General features: G+C 37.2%; 2 protein-coding genes across 5 annotated transcripts; both read right to left on the bottom strand.

Moving 5' to 3' along the window:
• Positions 1-3423: 3423 nt before the first annotated feature.
• On the bottom strand, positions 3424-9095 carry LOC135169582 (ubiquitin-conjugating enzyme E2 Q2). Its single transcript, XM_064134704.1, has 7 exons — positions 9024-9095; positions 8728-8908; positions 7141-7488; positions 6909-7068; positions 6529-6680; positions 6158-6455; positions 3424-5916 (listed from the first exon to the last, which is right to left on the bottom strand). The coding sequence occupies exons 2-7, from the start codon at positions 8887-8889 to the stop codon at positions 5885-5887; spliced, it is 1152 nt and encodes a 383-aa protein (XP_063990774.1). The 5' UTR covers positions 8890-8908; positions 9024-9095; the 3' UTR covers positions 3424-5884.
• A 1290-nt stretch (positions 9096-10385) lies between these two features.
• LOC135169573 (uncharacterized protein) lies at positions 10386-22845 on the bottom strand. 4 transcript variants are annotated; one of them, XM_064134668.1, is made up of 7 exons: positions 22208-22845; positions 15370-16682; positions 14993-15159; positions 13604-13630; positions 12999-13232; positions 12284-12538; positions 10386-12177 (listed from the first exon to the last, which is right to left on the bottom strand). In XM_064134668.1, the coding sequence occupies exons 1-7, from the start codon at positions 22290-22292 to the stop codon at positions 11988-11990; spliced, it is 2271 nt and encodes a 756-aa protein (XP_063990738.1). In that variant the 5' UTR covers positions 22293-22845; the 3' UTR covers positions 10386-11987. The 4 variants fall into 4 exon arrangements, with proteins under 4 accessions (XP_063990738.1, XP_063990737.1, XP_063990739.1 ...); XM_064134667.1 differs by lacking the exon at positions 22208-22845 and adding an exon at positions 17514-18998; XM_064134669.1 differs by lacking the exons at positions 13604-13630; positions 22208-22845 and adding an exon at positions 17514-18989.
• Positions 22846-23034: the final 189 nt, after the last annotated feature.

Genomic DNA, 23034 nt, shown 5'->3' with positions numbered 1-23034 from the left:
ATTAATACTTTTGAGAACACATGAGAGAATTAAGCACGAAACCATAATGCATTCAAAGGAAAATTGCAACTCATTTTACTTCTCTATAAAATTACGAGCTTTTGATATTTACGAGATTTTTCTAGTATCAAATTTTTAATCAAAACACTGTCAGCCTTTCCCATATTTCGAACTACAAAAATATTTACATGAAAAAACCGATGGATTTTGATTTTTTCCGTGTACTGTTAGCTGACTCAATGGAATGAATTTGGAGCGGATATTCACGATAAAAAAATAATAGAAAAATGCAATTCCCAAAATACTATTCGGTTTTTGCACCGCGAGGAGAAAAATCAACGGATGCGTTTTTTTTGACAAATTCGCACACAGAACAATATCGTAGCTTCTATGCAATATATGTTATTGAATTTCTCTGACGTGTTAAAATAGCATTGTTGGAACTTTTTCATTTGTCATTTTATAACTGAGATATTTCGGGTGCAAGTTCAAACATTTTCCATAAAATTTCCAGTGCTAGTAGAGTTGATGAAAATTCCCAAAAAAAGTTGCTCCACGTACACAATAGAGTTCTCCCTGTTTATCCACAATATTCCAGCAACACACTAAACAAATAATTTCAATAAAAAATTAATCCTTTCCCTCTGTTATTATGTTCTCAATCTAACAATAAATTTTCAACTCTTTCAGTTCTTCCCTTTCCCCTGAAAACAAAATAAACTCCTCTAAGAAGCATTAAATATTTGCACATGAGAATGCTGACGACAAAAAAAATTCCAACAAAATAAATTCGAAAAAAAAAACCTGTTGATTTTTCCACTTGAAATACAATATTTTCCATTGAAAATTTCCCTAATAAACCTTGAAGAACCGGGAGAGAAACAAACAGAATATCCGATAGAAATCCAATAGAGTTTGAGAGAGCAAATGCACGCGGGGTTTTTCCTTTGAATTTTTTCGTACGTGATAAATTAGCAAATGAGTTGGGCGGAATCAAATGGGGAGAACGACTTTTAGCCGGAATGAAAAACCGTTTCGCTGAGGATATATAGAGGGGGTGTGTGGGCGAGGGGATGGAGAAGGGGTCAGTGGTGAGGGAAGGGTTTCCCTTTTTTTTCCACTGTGCAACCCGTGTCCAAACGATAACCGTGTGACTGGAGAGAACTGGAGAACCCGATCGTTTTACGAGCTTGCACCACCCTCTATGAAGGGGTGGAGAAACTGCGGACAAAGTATGACGTGGATGAATCCGATAAAGTTAGTTTCGCATCCTGGTATTATCGTCACTCCAGCGGTATGTCTATGTATATGTGTGTGTGTATGAGTTGAAATTTACCGTTGTCTGAACACTATGGAGGGAATCTTTCTGTGATAAAGGCCGGTCGTATAATTACTGGAGTGAAAATTACACTGGTAGAAAATGCTGAAAATTCGTGAACAGCCAGCCAGTTATATTTCGGTAAAGGGGGGAGGGGATTATTAATCAAGGGGGTCCCTCCATTATCATCGGGTCCGTCAATTAATTTAAGTCTCCCGCACCCCAAAATTCTATTTATTTGGGATTTTTAAGATTTTTATTTCTTCCGGGGGCTTTGAAGCTGATGAAAATCCGGATGTCGGAGAAAATGACCCATTTTCTTGATTAATTCATTTTTCTCGTCATTAAGGAGTGGCGATATCATAATATCCTTGCTGGGTGGTTATCGCGGAGGCAGGAGAAATATTTATTTTGAATGAAGTTAAGAATTAATTCAGGGGATGCAGGGAAAAGTCAAAATCAATTCGAACAAAATTATTCATTAATAATCTCCTATCCCACCCTCTCTCCTCCCCATCACCACTATTATTATTGATAATAATATGCACCAGAGGGAAAACATATTTTCCAGCGATTACGAGGTCAGAACTGTAGAAATTTATGCTACCTTTATCCGGTTGGGAAGAGTTGTAATTCAATTAGCCACAGTCATTGAACTCAACTTCACGAATTTTGTTTCATTCCACAGAGTGAGCATTATATTTTTCAACTTTGACGTAGCTCAAATTGAGTTTGTAATTGTTGATGAACATCAAGATTATCTAATGAGGCAATTTATCAGTGACTGAACTTTATAACTAAAAGTTGAATAGATGTTTTCCGGACTTCGTACATTTCTCTGTTTGGTAATTCAACTGGAAGCGATAATGAGAAGAATAATGTGTAGCATTAAATTGTCCGTAGTTTGGAGAGAAAAAAAAATCAACGTGTGATTACTGAGCGATTACTGTGAGCCACTTTCTACTATTTTATTCATTTATATGTCATCACGTGTCTATTTTACGTCCTCCTCACACAAGCACAAGCGAAAATAGTTTTAAAAAATTCAATAGTTTTTTTGTGATTAAAAAAAGGGGGGACCTTTTTATTTATTTATTTATTTTTTTTGAGGGACTTTTTGGAGTTGTGTAACTACTAAATTAGAACGATAGCGACGCAGCTCCAACGAGCGCAACTGCGTACCAGGTCAGCCCCTTAAAAAAACAATCACAAACGTCAATTTTTATTCGTCACCTGAACTGCGTTTCCTGTTGGCAATGACAATTCGACGGAAATCAATAGATATTCATATTTAACATGGAATTGAATTGTAACGTAACGAGGGACTGGTTGAGTGCTCATCCCAAGAGAACGATAGACTCATCCCCAGATGTGAAATCGGGTGGAGCTCAGAAGTCTCTCTGAATAGAATGGATATCGATTAACCGAAACAACTCGCTGTCGGCACCTGTTGATAGCTGGTGTTGGTGAGGCTGTCAAATTACTACCCCTCCTTTCAGTATAAACGTTTAGGAGTGCGACGTGAGAATACTTTCCTCACGTCGTTTCGTTGTTAGTAAAAAGTTTTATTATTTTCATCTCCGGAGAATTTATACCCATTTGGACGGAAGGGGCACTCATGGTATTATATCACATAATGGAAGGAGCGGGAGGGGGAGGGGGGATAAGGATCTGTAGTTCCTGACATCCGATATTTTTTATTCGAGCCGAATAGTATTTTTTTTTCAAATATGACATGAAAGTCAGGGAAATTTTGGTTTCACCTCCAATTTGAGGTAAAAAATGATGATTAGGCGATGGGGAGTTGAGGCTAAATAGAACGGTGGAGCGAAACGGAACGTCTGACTGAACATGTGATTTTGACATTATTTCAATCCCAGAAACCAAAAAATCACTCGCAAAATCTCAATTATTATTTCTCTCTACTGCAGTGAAAAATGAACCCCTCAATTACTTGCCAGCAGTGAAATTTCACATCCAAACTGCATTAAACCAATCCAGCTAAACCATTGAACCATTTTCATAATTCAAAACCTGAAACAAGCGAATAAATAATCACAAGGATAATCCGATGATTGGGTATGTAAAATCAAACAAGTGAAAAATATGTTACAAAAAACGGAAGTTATTATTATCATTATTATTTCTAATTATTCTTTACCACAAATACACACCACAGTAATCTATTTATGGATTCTCCCCGTCACTGTTGTTAGTTCTGTGTATCATTTTAATCACACGTTCGAATCAAATACATTTCATTCACATCATTTCGATAATCATGAATGTTCCATGAGTCTCCATCATACGCAGTGCACTGATCAATCGAACAAAAAAAAAACTGTATATGAATCGTTCTATTTACATCGCTTGTGCTCGAAGAATATTTGCATTGACCAAGCAGTTTACAATTATTCAATCGCCCATTGAAACTCATTGACAACAATAAACAACGAAAAAGAAATTAAAATCACTAAATGACGAGATGTTCACTAGACTGACCACTACCAGTCAAATGAAAATGATTTTTCGTTCTAGTCTAAAAAATGTTGGACATTTTTCATTTTTTTTTTAAACCTGTCAATGCACCTGTGAGGGGGCATTGACTGCCTAGTGAACAATGAAAGATTGGTGAGTCGTGTCTCAAGTCTCTATTCAGTAACATCTCACAACTGGGATAAAGAAGTTGCAGTGGACTGAAACCCGAGAGGGAGGACACGATGAAATAATCATAAAAAAAATAATGAGTGAAGGTATAACTATGATTTACGTATTTTTATGTACATTCATAACGTTTCATTGCGGTTATGATTAATGTTGTCGTTAAATTAATTCATAAGGAATGCACTTGATACACAAAAAGTTACAAATAACTCGAGTTCAAAGAATGTGAACAACGATGAGCTTTGGCAAGGCTTATTTCTATCGTAACTAGTATTTTTTTTTTCGTAGAAATACAGGGTAAGAGGTGAAAATGACATTTCTTCTCTCTTCGTTAAGTAATTTTTTTAACGAACAAAATACAAATTTTGATCACTAATTGCACTAGGTATTCATATACAGGATAATTGTAGACGCATTGATCTTTCTCCTTTCATTTCCATTTCGTTCTCTCGATTGTTAATAATTTTACTATGTGTCCAGAGAGAGACGTTCAATCGTCACGGGACGTAAAAAAATATTGCTTAATTATACTAAAAATTTATACCGCCCAATCTGTATTTTCTTTAAACTTCAGGGGAGACCTCGATGAAAATCGCAAAGTTCAGGAGTTTTAAAAATTTTATGGTTCATTTTTATACTCAAAGAATGAGAAAAAATGGAGGTCTCATTTTTTTTCGGTGACTCTGTGCTTGCACAGGCATAAAATCTGCATGACTATGATCTTCTCCGAATTCTTGATAGATTCAATTCAATTTTGGATATCACATACGTAACATAGGGATAAAAGTAAATGTGAACTCTGCTGAGGACTTCGATATCTCAACTTTTAAGAGTTTTGGTCATGAAGATATTCATGAGAACATGATTTTTTTTTATTTCTTAAAATAAAAAAAAATACGTAGTAATTTTATGCATGTGGAGCCGCATGTCATGATTATAAAAATTGAAACTTCATTTTCTTTAAATTTTCAAGTAAAAAAACTAAGACCAATTGCCAATTGCTCTCCTTGAGTTCCCAAAAATGGCATTCTCCTTCAGTGACTTTGGGACTGACCATGAGGGAAGATTTGACGCGATTTATTCAAGAGAGTGAAATATAAATTCTCAATTACCTCATAATCGCTCACAAAACAATCCACAATGTTTGAAAAAACCCGGGTACGAATTTTTCTATATCAGTCATCATCTTCTCTCATTCTATCCCTCTACAAAGAGAAAAAATGAAACACCTGTCGTCTCATATCAATACTTAAACAGTACAGAATTGAACTGAAAGAAAAAACAAATGGATATTATAATGAAAAACTTGTAGGCAAACATATCGACGTCAATCCTTAGAATTTGAACAAGATCGCTCATCGTTGTTGTACTTTTTGTAATCATTTTCCTTTTATTCTTCACAACAAATTCAACAAAATGAAAAGGAAGATCAATTGAATAATTTCGATTTAATGTTCCTAACGAATAGAAATAAATACTGAATGAATTTGTTTTTTTTCTAACGATCCAATATCAATCAACGGAATCTATGCTCACAGAATACCAAACACTGTTTATATCATTTTCCATCTCGAAAAACAAACTCCGGTAAACAATTTAAAACGAAAAGTAAAAAAAGAAAAGTAAGATGACAAAATAACGAACGGCGAATTAAGCGTTATCAATATTTCTTTCTTGTTTATCCTTAAGTTTTACCTAATTAATGTTTCTCGTGTTTGTGTATCAAATCATTATCGTAGTAATTATTTGTTTGGGCATAGTGCCATTCCTCTGGTTTAATCGTTATTTCAAGTCTCAATAATAAGCACGCGTCATATTCAGATTCTACTTCACAAGTTGCATTGTCTCTCTTGTTTCTCGTTCAATTGTTGATGGATTTTTAAATATATTTTTCTCGCACCATTAGCCGTCCTCCTTTGGCGGTGTAAACCAGCCTGAAATTTAATTCACTACATTAAACGGTGTTATTGACTTCAATTATTTATTCCCGGAACACAGAGTTCTTCAGAGCTGCAAAAGGAACGTATTTTTTCAAATTTAAAGTGCCTCTACACGATTTATTTACATTTTCTGTATCCAAGTACTTTGCGATTGCGATTCAAGATTATTTATTTATTCAACGCTACCAAATGTAGCCGACCAGGGACTTTTTTTCTCATTAAAAAATTAACTCACCATTCTTTTCGTGTATTTGAACTAGAGATTTGAAGGATTGCTGTGCACGCGCCAGACTGTATTGTCCCTGTCCTCCGCACACTTTGCCAGCTCCACTAGCGCCCTGAAACTGTATTCGGGCTTTTCCTTTAACTAGGGTCGCTGAAATTTGCATTATAACAGCTTCCACAGTGTACGCTGAACTCCATCCCTGTTTAGTGAGCAATTCCATGCAGATAGCACCACCCACAAGAACATAGCCACCGGATATTATTGGATGAACGACACGTACGAATGGTGGTTCGAACGGATAAGTTTCCTGGAAATTTCATTTAATTGTTAAAATTTTCACTGCTGAGTCTGATTAGTTGAGTCTGCGAATGCTGTAATACCTTGAATATCATATTCAAGAGAATACTATCCTTCCCCTCCTTCTCTTTCAACAAAACGAGATCTTTGTGCAAAGGTGAATCAGGATCTACACACATCAGCCTGATATTCCACTCGTAGAGACTTTCATTCACCAGCTCTATACTGTACATGCCTGAAGAACAAAGGAAATGATAATTTAAGGATTTTCACACTGAATACTATTATGTAAAATATTCATGGCTTGACTCAGCTATGACTTAACAAACGTGAAAAATTTAATTGTGTTTTGAATATTTTGAGGGAGAGAAATTCTGCTCGAATTGATTTCCATTCTACATTAACTTGAATTAGGATGTCAGTTGTTTACTTAATTTTACGGAAAATGAAAGGACCAACTGACCCTTTTTGAAGCTGTCACTCCTATAAATATCCCGCAGTTCCTTCATAAGTCTATCAGTTGCTTGAACACTACCTGATACAGAGCCTCTCAGGTAATCTTGTCTCTGATTTTGTCTCAACCTTTCTAATGTCGCTAAGTGTTCCAGATCCATGTCGTCAGCCTAAAATGTTGATATATTATAGCAAAAAAAGGAACGAATAGTAGAATTGATTCGTCATGCGTCCGGACCTACCTTACTCTTCGCATTAGCCTCCCCCTCGTCCATATCCAAATGTAAATCCTCCTCTGACTCACTGTCCTCATCCTCCTCAATCTCCTCAGTGTCCTCAGCCTCCATTCCCTGGGCTACAACGTCGTTAGTCCCTCCCAATCGAAGTGGATCCAGGGCTGTTCTCAGTCTCTCAACGTCCGGTGGCTCCGGCAATGCGTGTAGTCGGCATAACTCTTTTAACAATATTCCTACTTGATTAATAACATGGTTGTCACGACCCGTTGTGTTGCTCAATATTTGTACAGCATTTGTCACACTGGTCTCTTCGGATTCAGCGAACCATACTGGTGGTGTTGATGGATACGTCTCCTAAAAAAATTATTTACCTAGCAACATCGAAGAGTGAAGAATTCATTCAAACAAAAGCCATTTTTTTGGATTAATGAGGCACAATTAAGATGTTCTCCCCCGTTTAATCATTTTTTTCCCCCAGAATAATTTTTGAAGAGGACAATAAGTTCTACAAAAAAGTCTCCATGATAATTTTCTATGATATAACATTTGGCGATTCTACGTCAAACTAATTCATTCTCACAATTTATTTGTTTAACATTGACGTTTTCTGACTGCTTATTAACGTGAACACAATGAGACTCGGTGTCAATTATTCTTCTTGAAAGAATAGAGAAATGAATAAGGTCAGAAGCTACTGGAGAGAAGAATAAACACTGAAATGAAAGGAAAAAAATGAAGAGGAAACCTGGTGTCTTCTTAGAAAACAAAGATCCTAAAATCCACATGCTTTGCCTCTATTGATGACCAGAGGGTATGTGTACAGTGAGGGTCTTTTCCTTGAAAACAGTACACATTGACCTGCTTCGAAATGAAAATTAATCATCTCTATGTGCCCCTAAGACATTCATTTAACCTCTAAAAAATTAGTTCGTCACCTCAAATTGAAAAATTGATCCTCCACATTAAAAAATTGATTCTGTCAGCTAATCCCCCTGAATCCAGGACAATGGCTTTGAATTCCGCATCTCGATTCAATCCAATAAATAAATAAACTGATAATCGATCTAGAACCACTGGCCAACAGCAGAAAATAAAAAAAAAAACAGAACCCTTTCAGGATTTGAAAAAAATCTAAAAATTTCACAGTACACATGTTTTTTTGCAATTAATGACTCCTTAATAAGTGGCCAGAGGGTATATGTATAGTGAGGGCCTTACCCTCGAAAACGGTACGCATTGACCTGCTCTGAACCCCCTGCCCGCACCCCCCCGTTACCCCTCACCACCCCCTCCCCAAACCGTCCTTTCACTGTTTCCCCAAAATGAATTTCACCAATCGATTTTATTGCCAAATTTGTCACAAAACTATGACGAAATGAATTTCAACACTGGTAAATTCATAACTATTATTGTTGTTAATAGTCACTGTTATTTAACATCAGAGTCCAATGAAAAATAAAAGCAGTGAATGTTATTGTTTCTTTGTCCGTTTGGAGATCGTGATGAAAATAAAAAAAAAATGTTAATTCTGTGATATTAGCAAATGGCGTTAATGGTTAAATACATAATTTGTGGTGTAATTTAACAACTCACTGTGATATTTGCATGTATTTCATATTTCTTTCCATTTTTACCGACGAATCTACAACTAAGCTCGTCGACACTAGCAGACATTATCTGAAATCTCTCATGGCTCTTTGGGAAGACAGACTCAAGAGTTTTTATCTCCTGCTTGAGTGTATTCAAGCAAGCCATTTGGGTATAAAACCACTGACTGTTAAAATTATGGTGATTGTATAACAATTAAGGTGGGATATTGATTATTTACTTCGATAAACAACAAAATAAAAACAAATAAAATTTACGTATTTTTGTTCAAAAAGGGATACGAAAAAGACACACATGCACGGTATTAGCCTTCCACTTTCCTGAAAATGGCGACTACGACTAAAGACACTTCGGTAATAGTCGGGAATTTCCGATTATTTTTGGTGCAGGAATTTTGCGATAGGTGACACCCCGATGCTACCCTCCCCTCGCAACCCTGAAGGTTTTTTTTTATTGCGCGACCCCAATGTACTTAGCCACCGGGGGTTGCAAACGAAAAAGCTAACGTACATGATTGCGCGACATTAGTACATAATTGTACATCTATAGATTTTGTTTATGATCCCGTCGATAATTAATAATTATCATTTTGCCCATGATCTTGGCCGGAAAAAAACATCTTTTTAAATTGAATTGTAGCTAGTTTTATAGGAAATCGTTTGTAGATCAGGTACATAAAAGTTTGCTCATTTGTACATGCTCCAATCATCGAATACAATTAAATAAAAAGCGTCATTACTCCCCACTCTAATTTATTACCAACGGTGGTCTGTCTCACCACCGGGATCAGTACTAACATCGAATTTTAGTCACATCAAATGTAGGTCAAGGCCAAATAAAATTCTAAACGAAAACAAATAGAAGAAGAACAATAAATTACGAGATAAATTTTTTTTAATTTAAATTTTCGGTGTCCTTGAGGTCGGTAAGTTAGACCGCAGTGGCAAAGTAGAATTTTTTTTATCGGTCGGGCACAGTCGGGAAATTTTGAATAATTTGTCTAGTGTTTTGGTAAAGCATTTAGACTAAAGCACAAACGAACAAATGAGCAAACAACGTATTTGCTATTTTTTTTGGAAAAACGCAGCTTTGCAGACTAGTGACCTAAATTCATTCATTAGGCCCATTTGTGCCCGTAAAGCACCTATTTAACGAGATTTTTTCAATTAAACAAATTATCAAAACGAGGGAAATAAAACATCAGCCTCTTCATATCATGAATTTATTTGTTGAAATATCTATTATTCCTAGTTAATTTTTCATAGGCTATATATACAGATGATAGTATGATAAATTATAGTACACGTAATTATCATAACAATTATCTCTCCCCCCCCCCTTCCCCCTTCATCCAACAAATAGATGCTCTAATCTAAATATACTTAGATCTGAAGGTCTCCTACCTTCATTTTCAACCTTTTGCGTCTCTAAATCGTGGACTGGTGCCTTAAAGAACTTTATTCTCGAGATTCACGTACTCATTGTGTGCTTATGTTAATCTTTCAAAATTAACCCTCTCCCCCCGATCATTACAAGCAGTTCTTCATCCCCAGTAAAAAAAATCGAACCAAAAAGACATAAGAACGCAGCCGTTGAAATGAAAGAAATTTCCTCTCCCCCCCTCTCTCTATCGTGTTTATACATTTGTTTTTTTTATTCTGCAATTTTCCTCATCGTGTCCATAACTCGAAGTATAAAAAATGAAACTTCAAGATATGATACATTAATAAATTCCGACGCCAGTCCATTGTAGTCTTTTTTCTGTGGCAAATACGATTATAATGTTTCCGTTCCGTTTTCGCGTCTTCAGCATTTCTAAATACAATATTCGTATGAATAATAAAATATACCATTTTTAGTATGTACTTCTTTCACTGTAACAGGATATTTCCAGCGGTTCGTCAGCCCTTTCGGCTCCCTCCGTTAATTGGGATTTTGTACGAGAATTTTTGTCGAAATCAAAAGGAAAATACTGGATGTGTTTTCCTATTAAGAAAAATACGTATCCAATATTTATTAATTATGGTATCTCCTCATTTTTTTTTTCAAAAAAAAAAATCATGCAACGAGCCAATTTATTCTTCTCTCACAACTTTTAGGGATGAAATTCACGATTGAGTGATTTAATGTTTTTTAAACCCTTAGGTACACTTGTTAGATTATATAAACATCTTGACTTATTTTAGTCATTTGTTTATCGTTAATGGGAAATTAAGTTTCGAGGTTCTATCGTCATTTATCCAGTCCCAGTCGAACATTTTTATGCAGTAAAGAAAGGTCGTAACGGAAGACCATTTTTTTTGAGCTGCCCGAAGTGTTATTTAATCCTTGGATATTGGTTATTTTGAAATTAGAGCCTTTCGTTATTCACTCACTCGTACGAAGTAAAAAATTAATCCCTTTGTTCACTCGTTATTATTTTTCAATGCAGTATCCAGACACATTTATTTACACATATGCTACTTCACACGCGAAATAATGACGCAGGAAAGGCTGACAAACGAGGGGTAGAAAATTCTACTAAATTTCTGGGAATTCCTGTGGAAATTCTCTTAGCACCCGGACGATTGTGGAGAGTTTCGCTGCTTCACTGATTTATGTTAAGGATCCAACAGAAAATATTTACGAAAAAAGGATCTTTAGAATTGTTCTACCCCTCGTCACATTTTTCTACGGAATATTTCATACGTGCTATTGTGGCACGTTATTAGCACTCCCTCATATAGTCCTTCCAAGGTAATTTCCACCTTTTCACTGGTTCATCCCTAATATCCTCTTCATCCCCCCCCCCCGCAAATTAGAATTAATCTGCAGAAATGTTCACCTCAACTGTTACCAAGTAACAATTACCGAAAAATCATCGCCAATGGAGCCCTTCATTTCTCTCCGAATATTAAATCAATGAAGGAGCAATGAGAAAATGACAATGACAATGTACAAAATATATTATGAAAGAAAAAAATATATATCAATGAAGCAATTAAATTTTTCCATCTATGATTAATCCCTTAAATTTGAAATGAAAAATACAAAATGCACATTTCATTGAGGTAGCCTCACAATGTGTGAACGATGTTCTTAGTGTTTATTCTTCGTCCTTATGAAAAAAAAAAATTAATAATTAAACTAGTGAACGAAAATTTTAACGTGCCACAACAGCACATTCTCGACACATTGGCAAACGACACTTATTAGAATGCCGAGTGATAGTAGTCGTATGTGGGCCAGTAAGGCTGGAGCCAATCCTAGCTGGTACGCTGTCTTTTTTTAGGGGGATGTTCCTCGGATGAATGAGCTGGTGTTGGCATACCCATACTTCTGAACATGTACTTCATCTGGGGCATGTATTTTATTATGTTTCGTACTTGAATCAGGGGTAATTCCTCGTTCATCGAGGTGCATTTGCCAGCTTCCATCAATTTTTTCATTTGTAGTCTAGAATATGAAAGAATAGAATGAATATGAGATAAAGGTGTTCTGAACGAATTGAGATACTAACACCAGTAAAACAACAAGAATTAATGAGAAAGCCAAATCTCACCTATTTCCTTGGTATAAATCAACCCCAAGTACGTCAGTGAGGACTTCTCTACAGTTATTCATATCACAAGTAGGAAAAAATTGTGATACAAAGTCGGGCAATGTCATAAGTAATTCAGAGTAAATGTAAGGTTTAAAATTGATACACGGTACCAATTTTTCACCAACAAGAGCTTTTTGAATTCCATATGGCTGAACGTGACAACTTGCTATCGTTTCGGCGATGGGAATTAGTGCTTTCCTCCCCCGAGAATCCCTGAAATTAATCCATTGTCGTGAGTATATTGATAATATTAAAATTCACTCTTAGATTTAACGAAAAAATAGTCAACTCAAAGTGTTTTCCCTGTCAAGTTGTAAAATATTTCAACTCTCAGATTTTGATATTTTCTAGTAAATGATTTTCAATTTGAAAAATGGATTGTTTATGCATGATTAGATTATTTATAGAAGGGATTGAAAAATCGCCAGAATATCATGTGTAAACATATTTATTTTCCAATCTCTGTCAGCTTTTTCCTATTTTTTTTACATTTATTGCTTATATTTAATTAACAATGATTTTTTCATCTGAATATTTTATGGAATCTTCGACAGCTCAACGTCGTTATTTCATGAAAAAATCCACTCATAAATATTGAGATTTCAACGCCCAAAAAAATAGAAAACTACATCGAAATTCCCGAAGAACATCACCGAATGCATTTCCAACTCACCTCGAACTGTTTGAACTTCCATTGACTGGTATCAATGGTGGTGGATACTTGGGATGAGACGTATTGTGAGCTGGTGGTGTATGTCGTTGTGAATGTGACATTATAGCTGGAGATGTTTGAGGATGTAGCAGTGCCTGGACCTGTTCAGTACTCAAATTCAACATCTGAGGATATGAACTCGCTGTTACAGCATTTTGCACTGACAGACTTGGTGTGGTGTAAGTTGCCCCCATCCTGAACAAATGGCATCAGACATTTCCTTTTAAAATCGTCGATATGACCTCACAATCTCACAAATCAATAAAAAGCACTGATACAAAATGTATTTCCAGAAGAATTTCCATCTTATTCCGATCATGCTGACACCACTCGCTCTCAATTAATTTATTAATTCTCGTAATCAATTAATATCGTACTGAGTAACTCTACTACGCCGATTAATCGATGTAACTACATTCATCATTTAGACAGCTGTGATATGTCTGGTTTATTGAAATTTCAAATTCCTGATCCTTTTCACCAATGTCAGTAATGAGCATGCCACTTATAATCTATTCAATCCATTGATAAAATACTATAATCAGGTACAGTATGCAGGAACTCACCAGTCATCCTTCCCATAGGTTGGATAACTACAAAAACAAAATTTAAGAAAAAAAAAAAAGAAAAAGAAAACAGATATTGTATGTATAAGGGTGATAAAACTACATCTGGACAGTTTTGAATGTCAATTTAAGTGTCACAGGTCGATGGAAAAACAATGATAATGACAATTTACGGACAATGCAAATGTGGTTTATCGAGAAGTAAAAATACAGAGGATCCCAAAATCGAAATCGAATATTTTTTTTTCACCTTTAAAGCTCAAAAATAAATCTTCAAATTGACAAAAAAAATTCGTTCCACTTTCCCTACACTACCCTATATAAACTGATAAATCGATCTACTTATCAATCTGTGAAGAACCTCCCGGAAAAAATAGAAAAGACATGAAATAATTCCTCCAAATTGATCTCATGACATGTCCGATGCATTTTGGGAGCTCTGATTTATTTTTAAACAACTCTTGCTTGACCAGAAAAATGGCTAGTTCAAAATTACCAAAAAATGATAAACTAAAATTTAGTGCTGGCCACTCGAAGGCTCTCCTGAGACGATAAGCTTTTTATCGCAACAATGTATTCAATACGTCCGAAATATTTATGGCCTTTGTACCAGCAAGTGACACATTTAGCGTTAGTTCCTCGTTATTCGATACTTTCATATGTATTTTGCTTCTGAGGCTGTTCATTTTATGCGAAATGAGGGAGAAGTTTTTCCTTTCAGCTGTTCAATAATAATAGAGGAGAATCCTTGGATGAAATAATAATGAGGGGGCAAACTATTTCGTGATAAACCTCCCTCTGCAAGAGATATTTTCACTCTGGACAGACCATCGTGTGACTGGCCCGTCTCTAGAGCCAAATATTTCGTTGTCGGGTTGAAAAACGACCAACTGTTCGTCTTTGAGACTTTCAAAAGCTAGAGCTCCCCAATTTCCTCAATCAATCTCCTCCATAATTTTCAACTAGCCATTTTTATTAACCCAACAACCCTTGTCCTTGTCCAACAACCCAAGTCCTTGTTCAGGGGCTTGTTCATAATTCTCTGAGTGCAGCTAATTGATTATAAAACCGTACCAAAAAATTCTAAGATTGTACTCGTGAGGGTGTCATGCTCGATTATCAATTGGGCGATCAATCCTTCGAAGCAAGTACTCGTCCATTATTTTCCAAATTTTTCTCGCTTCAAAGAATTGATTATTCAAAGGATCTCATTAAATACAAATACACACGCCTAGCAGTTTGTCAGTAAAACTAAACTATGAGATGATAATACAGCATGAATTTGTTAATAAATAATACAGCGCAAAAATAAACTGATAATGCGATTGAAGAAACAAAATTCAAATAATGAATGTCATGGTAATTTTAAGCTGAATAATGAATTCTTACCCTAGATTAGGCTGATTCGAGTGGGCTGTTGCCCTTATCAGAGGTGGGGGTGCCTGAGCAACATTTTGCATTGTGGATACGGGATAGACTGGATATTGTCCAGGCTGGGTGTTACTGTTGGCTCTACTTCTTGGCTGTTGGGAATAGCCCTTGGACGTCGCCATTGGCTACACACAAACAATATCATAACGATGATTATAATTGCGAATTGCACTTGAAAGAACTTGAAACATGGAAACCATTTTGTTTTCACATAAAATGTTTTTTATTTTGCAATACGGCATCAGAGATTTCAGTTGACCCGAAAAATAAATAAAAAATCGTAAATAGCAGTTGTCGAAACAATATATAGTTTTTAAAAATGAAGAGAAACTTACGCTATGCATATTCAGGGACGTATTTTGCATTCTTATGATAGAATTTGACTGAGGAACAATAGTCGCTTGAAATGTCGGCTGTCCCCCAACAAGTCCCGACCAACCATTCACAGCTGTTGGTACAGGATTGAGAATTTGAGCGTTTGATGGTGTACGATTAGCTGTATTTGGTGAGCCATGTCCTGGATGTGTTGTAACAGGCCTCGTCTGATTAATATGATGTATCGTTGTATTAACAGTTGTACTCCTTGGTACAGACTGCATTGTTCTAGGATTAATAACTGTTTTGTTATTGGCATTGTTAACAACAGCCACTGGTTTTGTTACAGCTGGTGGTGCTGGTGGTTGTTTTGTCCATCCACCAGCGCTAGCACCACCTTTACCGCTAACAAATAATTGTGAATCCATAACTTTACTGGGCCAATAATCCTCAAATCCTGTACCAGGTGGAAAATAACTCTTAATGTCACTCAAACTTATCACTGAACACGTTTCACTGGCAAATAATTCATTACGTATACCCTGTACTTTACAACAAAATTTCAAATATGATAAATCCCAACCCTCGAGTTTTTCAGCTTTGAGTTTTAAATTGTCCGTTTCACCCTCAAAATAAAATAGTGGTACATACTTTAAATTGTCTTTAACAGTGTATGGTACCACTGATTCTTTATTAATACGAATGAAACCACACTTATCACCTTTTTGTCCAGTATTAACATTTTGACTCGTTAATTTAGTGTAACATACATCCAAAAATGTGTAAAATTCTTTGGCATCGGACAATCTAACCACAAGATCTTTGCATGTAAATTGTTCTTTACCAAATTGATTTTCACAGTGTTTATTGTTAATCTCATTGAATAATTTACTCTCAGCTTCGGTTATGAAGTAACTCTTGATACATGTACAACTGTATATATCAGAGTGTAAGTAGTTCAGGTACTTGTTCAGTAATTTAGCCTCAAGTATCCTAACAGCACAGTATTTTTCACCACCACGGTATATATATGGTATATGACATTTGTCAAATGTTATCCAACCAAATCTACCACGCTGACTGTCATCATCTAGTGGTGTTTTACCGTCAACTGGTGGTGACTTTGATGCTTGTTGGGGCCCAATGTCATTTGGCTTTTTACTCAAATAGCCAAGAATACCGGGTAAACCCTGGGTACCTGATGGCCTTTGGGATACACCTGGGACATTCGTCAACATTTTCGCTTTGTTTGCTTCCACCATTTTGGCAGCCAATTCACGGATTTCCGCCTCATCTGGACGCTCTTGTTTTACTGGTACTTTCTCTTGGGGCCCTGCAATCAAAAAAATAGTAATTATATGTCTGCACTAATGTAGGGGACATTGTTTGTTTTTGATGAAAAGAATTTATAGAGCTAAATGATAGGGCATAACTTATTTTAACATTTTTCGTTACTAAAATTGTTTAGCAATGTAGAGATATGCCACCATCAATTTGAAAAAATTATGCATCGAAAATTTGTATCAGAAATCGAAACCTAGCTCTCCTATGTAGGTTAATAGACTTTTAATACAATGTTAATGGAATTGCGGTGAGGAAGCATGAAGCCCTCTATTCCATCAAATAATAATTAAGCAGTCAAAAAAAATCCAAAAGGAATTGAATTTTGAAAAGAAAAATTCTGCAATACTCAGAAGGGAGCCTTAGCACAAATATTTTCATTTGTTAAGAATGAGCAATTAGCACTCCTCAAAAAATATACTTTCTTCAGATTTTTGAAATGTTTTCTGCCGATCGAATATCGCGATTTAAATCCAGCTCTGGGAATCAGCAAATCATAATAAAATGTCCAGGAATTTAGGGTCAAATTAGGGTCAATCTAAGGCTCTGGCATTCGCACATCTTCAGGCGTGACAAATCAATTTATCTAATTACCCTCAACATAATTTTTTAATTCTAATAAAACCCAACTTCCAACATGTGGGCATCACAACTGCCTGCCAAAATTAGGGTTGCATCAGACATAAAAAATTACTCTACCCATAATTAGAGAGGTCGATTTGGTCACCTGTCAAGACCTGTCCTCGCCCCCATCGTCAATTCCCACCTCATCACCCCCAAATTCCCCAAATATCTCATCATATTCCCCAAAAAATCAACATACATGTGTCATAAACGGGCGTATCACCGTTTCTGGAGGCAGTCAAACTGGCAAGTACCAAATCACAATCATTACTGGACAACGCCATGTTTGTTAAATCCCCACCAACACTAGACCCAAAACAACCACGAGGATAAATCACCCAGGTATATCCAACTCTAGGGCATCAAGGCCCAGCATCAACGGTGGTAACATCTAGCTGTTGTTTCTAGATATCACAACCACTCTCACGTTACACTAGTCACCAACACTATATCAACGGTGATAACTAGTCCCACCAGTTGTATTTTGAGCAGACGCCAGGCCACCCCTGAACACCTATCCCCCCAGGTCTCCAAAAAATTAAGTCAACCCTCCAAAACCACCTGAACCCCGCAGTCCAACCCCACGAACATTAAAAACCACTTCCACAACTCGTTGATATTACTACCACAAATTTCACGAGTCAATGACAACTGAAACTGGCATTCCGTGACGTCAGACAAATTGACTGAGAGGCCAAGGACCCAGATGATTGTATTTCATTCACCATTCGAGTTCTCCTCCATGACATCATCCTAAATGCACCTGAACACCCCAACAAATTTCTTAAACAATGCTATCCTCGATAAACATTTGTCAGATGACTCTCTCCCCTCTGGTCCTGACACTGTCCCAACTAGACCCAAATCTTGATCACATTCGACATTGCACTGGGGCAAAATGACACCCAACACGTAAACACACGACAAATTCAAAATGATAACACAAAAATAATCGACTGTAAAACATAACCAAGAGGTAATCAATAATCTATGGACAATGTCTCGGTATAATATCGAGAAACAGATGGCGTCTAATTCTCTCGTCACCTACACCTAGTCATGTTTTTCACATTTAACATTCGATAGTTGACAGGAAAAACCTCTCGTTGACACTCGATTATTGGATCGTTTCACTGATATCACTGGTCTGAATTATCATCGATTCATTTAATCCCACGTACACACATCAACTTCATGGACAGGTAAATTGTATCACTCGTACATTCGGTTAAATATCGTTATAAACAAACTTTTTAAGTGAACTGTACCCACGCGTACCACAGTTTTACAACAGTTGACGGTGGAAAATGAGAATTCAGCGGTTATATTTCACAAACGTGGTTTTTTGCTGAACATTTATCAACGTGATTAACGGTTTTTTGGGCGGGGGAAGGGGGCGGCGGGCGGGAACTTTTGGATGGAAGATTTTTTTTCGTCTCCGGACGTGAGTTAATGGAGGCGCCGAACGATTTAACCCGACGGGATCGTCAGCTTCGGGCTGACTTTAAGGGGGGCCTGTACTTCTGTCGCTCTCTGTATTTCTCTTCCGACTAAGGGTTTACCGCCCAGCGCAACTGCCTCGTGTGGCGCGCATGTAGCTGTGTAATTTTTGTAAGTTGCCGAGAGGTTTTTTTTAGTTGCAAAAATGCGGAGGTAATTGGATTTTTTTTAATGGAAATTCGGAAAATGCAGTTTTGGAACGCTGGGACGGAGAATTCGGTTTGAATAATCGCGGGAAGTTGGGGATTTTTTGGGGAATAGTATTCTAGGGGAATTATTTGTAGAATTTTTTAAGCGGAAATGTGGAATTGGAAAAATTTGTATAACAATTACGGATGTTAATTTTTTAAAATCATTTCTTTAAAAGAAATGTTTTGGAGACAATTTCTCAGGTGAAATTTTATGATTTTATTTTGGATAATAACAATCGCTTCTTCTGTTCATTTCATGCATTTCATCATGATAAATAATTGTAATTCAATAAATACTATATCATCCCTCACTAGCGGTCCTTCCATCAAATAAAAACGGCGCATTTAATGACCGAAATTAATTGAAGTTCTCATAAAAAATTCGAAAAACATTAAAGTTTGGGCGGCAATCTTCAAATCCCAGCAATTCTTCTCCTGCATAAAAATTCGAAAATCAAAAAATCGCCCCAAAACACCGCCTCCCTCCAGAACCAAAAAAGGACCTCGAGCAGTTAACCGAGAAGACATCATCACCAACCCCTTAAATAAAATACGAAAAAAAAAAAATCGTTGAAAAGGGACTCAAGGCAGTAGTAACTTCAGCTCAAAGAGTGGCCCAGGGACCAGGAACAAGAATCCCCCATGTTATGTGACAACGTCGCACGGTCGATATGCTTTTTGAGGCGAAGTGCCAAGATTGGCAAACGTACGGTAGATACATGGCCAGTATATAGCCAGCACTTTCAGGTGAGTATGGTCTCCCTTCTACCTCGTGTAAATGCCTGGAACTCACTGGATTCACCCCAAAGTGGGGGTAATCTATACCCAGAGTGGGAGTAAAGGAACCTGCGCACAATGTCCAAAACTCCATACCATATACCCACACAATGCGCAGGAACCCCCCCTCTACCCTATATACCCAATAACCCCACTACAATTTTCTATATACTACATATGTACTCAACTTATTATTTTAATCATGATTCACGGACGCAACGTTGCCAGATCATCCACGGCCGTCTGGTCACGCCCACACGGCACTTCATACCCATTTATATACACACATGCATCACCATTTACTGGATTTATATATCTATATACCCACATATATACCGGAACTCATACTATGGAAAAATATCTATGAAGAACTCGCCTGTGCGATCGATCAATAGATTAAAAAACATATTCAAATGGACCTTTAAAAAATTTATTTACTATTTACAACTTCCCCCATTGACTCAACAAATAATAATTATATTATCATGATCGATCGGTGATTGGTTATCGCCGATAAATTATAAAATAAAATCCAATTTTGCGGGTTCGTCTCGACGATGACGTAGCTACAGTGTTGCCATCGCATGCGACGTTGCCCATTGGCGTCCTTGAAGCGTCACCTGGGCCTTTTGGATTTGGCAACACTGTAAATACACAACAGCCCGACAAATCTATTTATAGGAGCTCCCTATTACTGCTGTTGCTATGCCGAGTTGAAGCGTAGTTTCATTCTCAGGAAGGGGGGAGAGAGAGAGAGAGGAGGAGGGGTGGCTGAGGGGGGGGGGCAGTAGGAGAAAGGGGGAAAAACGGGACAGAGAAAAAAAAAACGGGAATGTAGGGGGAGCGAGTAAACTTTGAAGAACAATATGGCGGATCAACCGGATGTGAGCTCTTGGAGATCAGGACGCAAAGCACAAAACAATTTTTTGTTTATGTTATGAGTTTAGGACATGTTGTGTTTAGGGTACGATCTCGGTAAGAGGTGGGGGGACGGAGGGGTGGAGGGTTTCTATAATAAATTGTAGCGTATGATCGATTTGATAATCGGAATTATCGTATCGAATAATCGGGGGTTTGAATGCCATTTCGGTGGTCATTTTCATCGTCCGGGAATGATGATAAACGTAATTATGAAATTGTAAATATTGTGATTATGAAACCGACGCTTTCCCATAAAATAGCAAATGGCGGCGTTCATACCAGATGACACGAGAATACGCTGGCGCAGTACGGGCAAAGTACCCTAAGGTTAAAAGTAAAAACCGAGGGAACTATCGAATGACTTCGTGAATAGTCGGGTGTTATCGGTTACACTCGGGTTTATTGTTACATCACTTATAGCTGGATGTTGTATATAGGGGGAGTATATTATGTACGTTGCTCGGGGTTATAGGCACATAGCCAGTGACCAAGCTCAGCTCCTCATCGGTTGGTTGGATATATATACGAACTCCCAGGATTTGTGGAGCGGAGATGTGGAGGTTAGGAAAAAAAAAAAAAGAAAGGTGTGCACACACGTGAGGGAATATCGTTGTGCGAATACTCAGTGTCACACTATGTTATTAATTTATTTGTAATGAACGGTGGAGTGAATTTTTTTTTTCGCGTTAACGGAGAATAATACAGATGCTATTGCTAGTCTAGTTGTTTTTTTTTTCATTGTTGGAGCTTATGCTATACCTGCTTTCACTACTTTCACAGCTGGAGGAATTTTTTGCGGACATTCTGAAGCTGAAAACCATTATGAAGTCGGTGAAAAAAAATGGGGATAAAAATTTTATGTGAGAGGAAGACGAGGAATTTGTAAAAAAATTTTCGGATCGTATTTTGACAATTTTCAGAGGCGGAAGAATTTTTTGAGGATAATTTGAAGCTAAGGAGAACATAAATTATAATTTTTGGAATTTTCCGCGAAAATTGTCAGGTGCAATCAATTATTGTACGAAATCCCAAGATTTGTGGGAAAGAAAATTCAATTTTTTAATTTTACGTGAAGAAAACTAATGACAGGGAAACGTATTCGCACTGACATCCGTCACGAGGAAAACGTAAGATGGTTCGAATGAAGATAACAGCAGCTGATCAGCGTTTTCACAAAGGGAAAAGGATTTTTACTTTTCAGAAAAAATATCAGAGAAGATGATTGAAATTCCTTCGAGAGAAAGGTCGCAGAACGAAATCTGTCGTCGATTTCCCATTCCATAAAAAAACCCTCACCTTCCCATCCCCCCAATTGAATCCCACCCCGAGAACTCGAGCCCCCAGAGGATCCCCCAAGTACCTCACCCCCATTCCCGCACACCCCCGCCCCCACCACCACAATCAAAAAGCCCCAAATACCGGATGACAATAAACCGCGCGCACATGACGCACATTCCTAACCTCAAACTCCAAACGCATCGTCAAACACCTCAAAAAAACTTACTTTTTTCAACGTTACACCTGACAATCTGCACATCATCATCAAGACTCCTATCTCCCATGTTGTTAGATTGCACATCCATACACATTATTGATATCTAACCACACACTTGCCGGTACACAATTGCACCCGTACATTGACTCGGAATATTCGTTATTCCGTATTGGCAAAGAACGAAAAATTCACAGTTCCCGATGAAAAAAAAAATAATAACAAACTAATCAACGTAATTAAAACAATTGCAATACGATATAATAACAATAATGCACGCGACAGTGAGTATAACAGCGCGCAAACACCGGTATACACACACTAAATGACATACTCATGTATCTCATGCGTGTCCACTCTGTTAAGTATATAAGGACGAAGTGGGGGAGAAGAGATGTTCGTGCGCGGGTGCGCGAGGGAGAAAATTTGTCTTTTCTCCACCGATTGTACCCGAATTTTTCCAAATTACCCGAATTATCCTGTGAGATAACGCGCACTTTTTTCACTATTTATCAACAATTTATTAAACACCGACGAACTTCAATTCTCGGACTGCATGCTACATTCAGCATGTACGCGATGTCCATTTTGCGTTAAAATATTTGAAATGCATGCAGTGTTGGCGGTGTTGCCACATCTCCATGTATTCCATTTATCCCCCCCACCGTTGTGCCTCACAGCCAATCGCATGACCCGCTTAAATTCACATCTACGTGGCCCTTATGTACTTCGACCATTTGCGACGTTGCCGGACTTCCGGTGTACACTAACAAATGAATTTATGTACTGGAGAGTTCAGAGTGGGGGGAGAGGAGAATTTTATTGCGATTCTGGTTGGT

The sequence above is a fragment of the Diachasmimorpha longicaudata genome, chromosome 15 (genome assembly GCF_034640455.1).
Source record: "Diachasmimorpha longicaudata isolate KC_UGA_2023 chromosome 15, iyDiaLong2, whole genome shotgun sequence".
NCBI lineage: Eukaryota > Metazoa > Arthropoda > Insecta > Hymenoptera > Braconidae > Diachasmimorpha > Diachasmimorpha longicaudata.
The sequence above is the reverse complement of the archived record's forward strand: the minus strand, read 5'-3'. Positions and strand labels throughout refer to the sequence as shown.

Excerpts from the sequence above, each read along its gene's own strand:
- LOC135169582 (XM_064134704.1), bottom strand. The coding sequence starts at position 8,889 with ATGGCTTGCTTGAATACACTCAAGCAGGAGATAAAAACTCTTGAGTCT. Across the intron at positions 7,069-7,140 it reads AGGCTAATGCGAAGAGTAAG|GCTGACGACATGGATCTGGA; the intron begins GTAGGTCCGGAC and ends TCAACATTTTAG. Across the intron at positions 6,681-6,908 it reads GAGTGACAGCTTCAAAAAGG|GCATGTACAGTATAGAGCTG; the intron begins GTCAGTTGGTCC and ends TTTGTTCTTCAG.
- LOC135169573 (XM_064134668.1), bottom strand. The coding sequence starts at position 22,292 with ATGTGTATGGATGTGCAATCTAACAACATGGGAGATAGGAGTCTTGAT. Across the intron at positions 16,683-22,207 it reads CAGGTGTAACGTTGAAAAAA|GGCCCCAAGAGAAAGTACCA; the intron begins GTAAGTTTTTTT and ends TTTTGATTGCAG. Across the intron at positions 13,233-13,603 it reads ACCTATGGGAAGGATGACTG|GATGGGGGCAACTTACACCA; the intron begins GTGAGTTCCTGC and ends CCATTTGTTCAG.